We start from the raw sequence: 8,578 nt of genomic DNA, 5'->3' as shown, positions 1-8,578 counted from the left end.
GGAGAAATATCCGGTGAAAAACCATATAAATCAGATCTAAAAGTTTTTCAAAAAACAATAAAAAGAATTGCTAATGACATGCATAGGCATGGACTATATTACCATGAATTATCAAATCCAAACTCAACTTTGTTTGGGAGGTTAAACAACAAACTTTATAGATGAACAGTAGCAGTTTGTTTGAAATCTGTTTTTACCTCCCCGAATGAAGTTGAGTTTAGGCATGCTGTTTGGTGGTAACGTAGTTCACGCCTGTATATGTTTCTGATTATTTTATCATGAATTTATAGAACTTCTAGATCTGATTTTCACGGCTTTTCACTTATTTGATGGTTTTCATTAGATATTCTCCGATGAATGCTGCTAAAATCAACCTTTTTTAGGATAGTTCCATCATTCCATAAGATAAATTGTAATATTTATTATTGGATTGAAAGAGTATTACATCTCCGACCTATGCACGTAACCAAACAAGTTTTGTACTGACATGACTCTTTTTGTTGGTTTCTTCAGACAACCTACGGGAAAACACCGCATGCCCTACCCTCCTCCCACCCACTACCTTTCTATTCTCCACTTTATTCTTCCCCAAACCTGCTCATTTTAGACTCTTCTGATTGAGGTCTATGGATGGAACGTGTTCTTTTATCCTTCACATCCCTCCCTTCATTCTTATCCCAGTGTCACTAACAAGTAACAACATGCTGTGCCCATCCTAACCGTTTCCTATAATTTCATTCGGCTTAGAAGGTCTGTTGGTACCCCTCCTCTCAGTTTCTATATTTTGACGAGATTTTTGAGTTGGCCGATTCTTGGAATAGTTTGTTGGCTGTGCCTAGGAGTTGTGCTTTGCTCTATCTATCTTTAGCTCCACTGCATATGTTTCCACTGTTGTATGTCTTACCTATTCAACTACCACCACATCCAGATCTATTTGCCTAGTTTCTTGTGTCGTCTTTATCCCCGTTACTTGGATCATGTGTCTAATTTTTTTTCCTATAAAATTTAAGGATTGGAATCAAAATGAGTTAAAAATAAAATTATATAGATTTTTTAGCTAAAAGTTTTTAAGAATTAAATAAGGTTGGGAAAAACACAAAGACCTTTGCCCATTACCCCTCTTGTTTCGATGTCGTTGGACACCATGTTCAGTGGCTCTCCTTTCTCTAGGGCTCCCTTCCGCTGGAGGATGTTAAATGTAATAGCAACATGTTTAATCCTCCCATTTGATGACTTCGTGCGCACGTGCTATGACTGCAATCCTCTCTATATTGCGGCTTCCTTCCCCTAAAGAGTGTGAGATTGGCATTGGTCCTAAGGATGGCAATTAGACCCACGGGTCCGGAGCCCAACGGGTTTTATACCCAATGAGAGTGGGTATGAATGAAGATTTGTACCCATGGGTTTATGGATATGGGTACCCGTGAAGCTATGGGTTGAGTACGGGTTTTGGATTTAACCCATGGGTCCAATTAGGGCCCAAAAATCTAGCGACACCTTTAAATATTCGACATGAAACTGCTTATTGTCTAGTATTATAAGCCGGGAGTATCAGAATATTGTTGAGGCATGATTGTTCGTTTGTGTCGATATGATTGGATGACCGAATGTTAGATTCCGTCAAGCTTAGTTTTACTTGCTTACTATTGTACTTTTTTTATTTTCTTGTTGCTATATTAATTAATTGGCTATGTTTATTTGCTTATTTTCTATAATTAAATATTGAGAAACCTTAATATACTCATGGAAATGTCTCGATTAAGATGTTTTTTTATTTGATGTGGTTTCACCGGTGTGTACCCATTGGGTTTAGGGTACCCAATGGGTATGGATACGGATTTAGTTTTGCACCCATAAAGGTTTACGAGTATGGGTTACCTTACATTCACGGGTTTTATGATGGGTGGGTTTTTACAGAACCCGACCCAAAGCCCAACCCATTGCCATCTCTAATTGGTCCAAACAACTTGCAGGTGGTCTTTGGCTGCCATAGACTTTACCGCTGAGTTTCAAGCTTAGTATGTGTGCAGCAAAAACTCTTCTAAGAGTTATAATGGGCCAATGCACTTAGGTCCTTTTACAACCATATTAAACCCTTAAATATTTTTAGCTTAAAAACATATACAATTTTAACTCACCTCATTTTAAATCCAAGCCAAATTTTATATAGAAAAATTTCAATCCATTACCACACCTAGGCCCATCCAACCATCGTCGTTCCCGGTGCATCTTGTCTGAATGCGAAGTGGATGTCTTCGTGTCCAACGAGCCCCGACGCGTCGGCAAACCAGGACGCAAGCATTGGTTGGTTTTGGATCTTTGCTGTGGGTTTAAACTAGTGACATTGACATGCACGTCTTCCCCTAATCTTTGTAGCAGGTTCATGTGTGCTCTATGGGATGATATTATCCCTTTGCTCTCTTTTCTGTAACCAGTGTTGTATTCTCCGTATTTATCCTCCAAATCCAATGTGATTCCGTAGTCAAAGTTTGGTCTGCGTATAGTTTTCAAAAAAAAAAAAAAGGCTTGGTCTGTGTACACTAAGGTAATGAAATTATTCAGGTGGGTAAGTTCCTCCACCCTTTTAAAAATAAAAAAAATTACAAGGATACCATTATAATTTTATAAAATTAGAGATATGTTATCCTGACCCACATATTATTGACTTATACGGGCTCTACATGTCATTGAGATATCAATGACATATATCTAACTTTGCAAAATTTCTCAATAACATATATCTAACTTTGCAAAATTACAGTGAGATGTTTGTTAATTTCCTTAAAAAAAACCCCGGAATATTCATGAATCATGTCCAAAGAAAAAGACAAATTTTATTGTTGGCAGGCGGGCAGCAATGCCAACATCCTTTAAATGGTACCAAGTACTTACATGTTGCAACTTGCAACCGTAGTGCAAAATTCAGGGTTACAATGCTAATAATAATAGAATCACAATTCACACTTATCACCCTAGACAATCCTATGCATTTTTCTGACGGCACCGACGGTCTCTTTGGCAAACGAGCGTCTTCAGAAACTGGCTGCCTGCAGCCTAAGGTAACGTGAATATGTTTATATGTGATCCGCAGACAAGGCGGTATACTTGCGGACAGACCAGCTGTTTTCTTTCCAAATGCTCTCTTCCCTTGATCTATTCTGATCAGTTTACCTCTTATACTGAGCAGAAGTAGCGGTTCTTCTACTGCACATTCCAGTGTTCCCTTTGTGCTTTGTGTGTCCAAGAAACCTCACTAGCACAAACTGTTAGTTGCATCATTTTTTTGTGCTGGCCCATACTTCCATCCTTGTACTGGCTTTCTTTGCCTGCATGAAAAACACAACAGCAATGAACTAAAATTTCTCCAAGCGATTGTAATGGTCCATTTTCATGACAAGAAAAGGTTGGAAGTAAATAAAAGTGTACCTCTTCATCCCAGTCACATCTGACAGTGAGATAGGCTAATACTAGTGTCTGAACAGCTGTCCCACCAATCAACCCGGACCAAATTCCCTGCAATTTTGGTGAACTATCAGGACCAATTCAAACATTGGCATGCATATATTCGAACAAAATTTACTGTTTCTCCGGATAGTAGAAATGATCGGACCATATCTATTTATAATACCACTTTAAATACTAGTAGTATAATTAATGTCTAAGATCAATATTTATGAGATTATCTTTATGATTCTAGTATTACAAGTGGTATAATACTATTATCAGTAGAAATCACCGTACAAGAGCTTACAAGAAGGGAAAAACCTAAAATGAATCTATTATGTAGAAGTTGTACTGCAATGTGTTCAGAGAATTACGCCAACTCCGAAATTCAATGGCCAACCCAATATGGCGCCAAGGGGAACTCCGACCAAGTAGTAGCTGCCGACGTTGACGTAGGCGACGAGTGCTTGCCACCCTGAACCAATAGCCACCCCTGCAATGCCAATGCAGCAGAGAGCTAGCTTAGAATGTATCCGCACCATGGCTCGTCGACGGCCGTGCAGTCCGTGCAACCTCGGTGGCACGAGGGTTCGGGCTTGCCTGAGAGCACCGGCTGCACGCTGTTGAGGAGGACGGTGAAGGCGAGCAGCACGGACAGGCTGCGGACGGCGTCGAGCACGACGCTGCTCGACGAGAAGAGGAGCGCCATCACGTCGTTGTAGGCCATGATCAGGCACCAGAAGACGAGGCCGATCGCCACCGAGGTGGTGAGGGACACGACGACGGCGAACCGCGCGCCCTTGCCGCTGCCGGCGCCGAGCTCGTTCGCCACCCGCACGCTGCCATTTCAATTCAGCGCATGCCATGGTGGGCTGATCAAGTTCAGGTCATGGACTAATGAGAACCAGTGTAGTAATACTGCACGTACCCAGTTGCAGCCAAGAAGCCAAATGGAATCATCATCTCCCATCCGTTGATCGTCAAGCTACGAAGTACGAACCAGTGCAATGCGATGCAATCAGTGAAGAAGAAGAATTTGGATTTAGTGGACAAAAATTGATTGGTTCTGCTAGTTCTAGTTACCATATGGAGAGCGCGTCCACAGCGATTTCAGCGTTCTTCAGATACCCTGTAAGCAACACCAGCACTCTGTAGTACCAGTTCTCCAAGCTGTAGATGAGCAAAAGAAGCTAGTGAGATGAGTTATATGCGTCAATGTCGTTGTGCTCGAGTGCAGTGAAAATGTGCGCACCAAAGCATCACTCCGGAGGCCGAGGAGAGCTTGATGAACTCCCAGAAATCGGCGAACGCCTCCATGGAGAACCCCTTCCACGACAGCGGGCACCCGCCGCCGACGACGTAGACCAGCTGGCCCAGCACGACGAGCCACCACGCCACGTTGGCGGTGGCGACCGCGCCGAGGAGGCCCAGCTGGAGGTGGCTCACGACCAGGTAGGTGATCACGACGTGCAGCGCGAGCGCGACGCCGGCGGTGGCCGCGGTCACCCAGTTCTTGAGCTGGCTCTGCAGGAACCGCGTGAGCGGGAGAAGCATCGCCATGGCGAAGTGCTGCGGCAGCAGCCAGACGCTCATCCTGCCGGCGAGGCTGGCCAGATCGGCCGGCTGCCCGATCAGCAGCAGCAGGTCCTCCATGAGCACGTACGTCGGCGTCAGCAGGACGGCGAACGCGAGGAGCACCAGCCATGACCGCTGTAGGTACACGCCCAGCATGTGGTACTTCTTGGCGCCGAACGCCTGCCCGCACAGCGTCTCCAGCGCGCTCGCCATGCCCAGCTACCACAAACATCATCAAGAAACCACCCGCGCCATTGCTCGATTATTACCATCACCAATCAACCATAATTACCATATTACTTAAACATTTTTTTACTGCTACAGTGCCTAGCAATCACCATGGCGTGAGCCATGACGCATTCAGAGTGGCTCAACAGAGTGCAGATCATGTCGTACTAGCTTCTGCCAGCCGAGGTGTGTACGTAGGTGGCCATAGGTTGGTCGCGGGAGCTAGCTGTGCGTGGCAGCCACAGTCTCGGCACGCAGACAGAGATAAACATAAACAACCGCAGCAGAAGGCGACAGGCGACAGCGATCAGACGGGCATTGATTCGCTCGATCCATGTGCTCAGCTATGACACGCTTCTTCCGGCTTAATTAAGTAGTACTATTATTTTATGTCGTTGTTTTCTATAAATATTTAATTTTTTATTAAATATGTAAAGCTAAATATATATATATATGTTTAATAATAAATAAAATAAGATTTAAAAAACAATAAATAATATAATATAAAAATAATTAATAATTATGTACTTTTTTAAATAAAAGAATAATTAAATGTTTAAAAAAAATCAATACGTTAAATATTTAGGAAAGGTGGAATTACCGTACAACTTACAAAACTAGACACGATAGTCTGATTGGATCATTCATCGTAAATCAATAAACTAGCAATCTCTCTCCATCTCTTCTTGGATCGTTCCTGAACCTCAGTGTATAAAAAACACTCTCGACTCATCTCTTCGTCGTTTTCAGATAGCTTCTGCCCGTCTAATTAAAGTGCAGCTAGCTCTGAGATCCAGCCATATATGCATACATGCATCAAGCTGGCGGCTGACCGGCCTCCTACTGTTTTATATAAAAAAGGGTTCCTATCGTTTCGTTCTTTAACGAACAAGCGAATACGTTTTTACAAACGAAAAATAATTTATAAATAAAATTTTTATATACGTGTTCATATTGACTCAAAAACAAAATGGGTAAAACAAACCGTAATGAAAAAAACCACAAAATCAAATCCAAAATTAAATTCTAAAATTCAAATTTTAGCTTATAAGCAGTTGTTTCTGCGAAACGACTGAGCCCAAGAACAAATCATGCATGAAGTCTACTCTGCCTGAAAGCTACCGTGGATACTGCAGAGCCTGGAGGAAATTATGGTGTTCCGACAAAAAATGGACCGAATTAAGGCCTCGTTTAGTTCTAATTTTTTTTTCAAAAACATCATATCGAATTTTTGGATATCTAGATAAAGCATCAAATATAGATGAACCAAAAAACTAATTACACAGTTATGAAAGAAATCTTGAGATGAATCTTTTGAGCCTAATTAGCACATGATTAGCCATAAGTGCTACAGTAACTAATATGTGCTAATGACGGATTAATTAGGCTCAAAAGATTCGTCTTGCGGTTTTTAGGTTAGTCGTGAAATTTATTTTTTCATTCGTGTCTAAAAACCCACTCCGACATCCGATCAAACATTTAACGTGACACTTTTCTCAAAAATTTTCTCAATCTAAACATCACCTGATCGCGCTGTGCACCCAAATAAATACAGTATGTGCCTATGGGTATTACTATACATGTTGTCATGTTGATCATTTCAATTCAATCCAACTACCGCGTGCGTGATCAACGCACATAGGCGAGTGCACAATACTGTACGAATTGAGGACGACAATAACTAGCTAGTCCAAAAATACACTAGACACCTGCTGTTCTGGCAGTAATGCTGGTGTTACTTTTCCTTTTTCGAAAAGAGGATAACATACCATAACCTGATCTGCCCTCTTAGAGCAAGTTCAATAGTACAGTTATAGTCAATTCATAGACTCCACAACAAATATCCGGTTCCACCTATCATACACACTATGTCTTAGAGTTTGTGCTGCAGCTGGCTATAAATTAATAGCCCGTTGTCCTTCTCTCCCCTCTTATCTTCTTAAAATATGCTTATAACTGGCTTATAGCTTGCTATTATAGCTGCTCTTATTTGAAAAAAAATTATAATGCTGGCATTCTACTTAATTTACTGTGTAACTGTGCAAGGTGTGTAAAATTGCCGCAAACTGATCTGCCATTTCTGGGAAAGTGTTGATTATCGAATATTTCATCTGAATTTCCATAAGAAATTAGCGAGGTTCATTGAGTATGAAGTTGTTAAGGTTTCTATATATGACAATCAAATGATAGAACATCGTTGCTGTCCGAAACAATTTTCTTTCCGGGATGAATCGGTGGGTGTACGGCAACAAATAAACGAAATACACTTTTGTCTCTATCCAAATCAAGTGCACGGGAGACAAAACTTCGCCGATCGATGCATTGCAAGACGTTCGTGGCCGGCGTCGTCCATGTGTCAGCTGCTACAATACATATGCGTGTGTGTCTGTGCGCTCAAAGGAGCTCGCGTGCGTACCAGGAATCCGAAGTTGAAGCCGGCGACGACGGTGGAGGCAATGGAGAAGGCGGCGAGCTCGAGGTCGCCCATGTGTCCGATGAAGGCCTGCGAGACGACGTTGATCCCGTACAGCGCGATCCGCTGGAAGATGGCCGGCCCCACGATGCGCCACAGCTTCTTGGACTCCACCCACCACTCCGCCGCCACCCTCGCGGCGCCGCCTTGCCAACGCCGCTTCGCCGCCGCCCCGCCGTCGACGCCGCGCGGCCACAGCAACGGCGCCGCCACCGACGCCGCATGATCCTCCTCCATCATACTACCACTCGCCCTGCTACCTAGCTACTCGGCGGCTGGGTTGCAAGACCCACGGCGCGCGCGCGGTGCCGGCCGGGTGCGTGCGCGGGGGCGGGGCTTTTATGCCACGCGCGCGCGCGTCGCTCGCGGCGTGGAGACAAATCAAGTCGTCGCAACGGCGAGGACGAGGCCTCGTGAGTTGTGACCTGCGTGTGCTTGCGAGAGGCAGCAGGTGCGGTGCACGGCACGCGCGAGCCAGCCAATCGCTTGGCCCGATCGACTGGACCGTGTGCGTGAGGTGAAGATAAAATAGCAACATAAAGTTAGCAATCGATCGGGCAATCGTAAGTGAAGAGGCACTTTACAATTGTTCTTTGCGCATCCGCGGCCGTTCGAGCACGTGGAGAGAGAGAGACGATCTGGTCTGCTCTTTTGTTTGTTTTTTGTTTTTAAAGCAAATAGAATGGTAGGTTATAACGGCTTCATTGGTCCAGGATTACGAGCCAAAATTTAAATTTTTAATATTAAATTTTTAATTTTGTATCATAGTTATTTTTTAACTTTGACTTATAGATCCCTAAAAGCAAATATGTATGTATATGTGTATATATGTACATATATAAATTATTTTTTGTTTGT

General features: G+C 43.3%; 1 protein-coding gene across 1 annotated transcript; it reads right to left on the bottom strand.

Moving 5' to 3' along the window:
- Nucleotides 1-2,773: 2,773 nt before the first annotated feature.
- On the bottom strand, nucleotides 2,774-8,038 carry LOC102701292 (protein DETOXIFICATION 27-like). The gene is made up of 8 exons (XM_040527204.1): nucleotides 7,664-8,038; nucleotides 4,697-5,238; nucleotides 4,528-4,614; nucleotides 4,373-4,429; nucleotides 4,045-4,283; nucleotides 3,819-3,937; nucleotides 3,427-3,513; nucleotides 2,774-3,326 (listed from the first exon to the last, which is right to left on the bottom strand). Exons 1-8 carry the CDS (start codon nucleotides 7,958-7,960, stop codon nucleotides 3,276-3,278), a joined length of 1,479 nt encoding a protein of 492 aa, XP_040383138.1. The 5' UTR covers nucleotides 7,961-8,038; the 3' UTR covers nucleotides 2,774-3,275.
- Nucleotides 8,039-8,578: the final 540 nt, after the last annotated feature.

Source organism: Oryza brachyantha, chromosome 8 (genome assembly GCF_000231095.2).
Source record: "Oryza brachyantha chromosome 8, ObraRS2, whole genome shotgun sequence".
Classification (NCBI taxonomy): Eukaryota; Viridiplantae; Streptophyta; class Magnoliopsida; order Poales; family Poaceae; genus Oryza; species Oryza brachyantha.
Note: the sequence above shows the minus strand (reverse complement) of the source record. Positions and strands in the feature narration are given on the sequence as shown.

Excerpts from the sequence above, each read along its gene's own strand:
- LOC102701292 (XM_040527204.1), bottom strand. The coding sequence starts at position 7,960 with ATGATGGAGGAGGATCATGCGGCGTCGGTGGCGGCGCCGTTGCTGTGG. Across the intron at positions 4,284-4,372 it reads GGCTTCTTGGCTGCAACTGG|CGTGCGGGTGGCGAACGAGC; the intron begins GTACGTGCAGTA and ends TTGAAATGGCAG. Across the intron at positions 3,327-3,426 it reads GATGTGACTGGGATGAAGAG|GCAAAGAAAGCCAGTACAAG; the intron begins GTACACTTTTAT and ends TTTTTCATGCAG.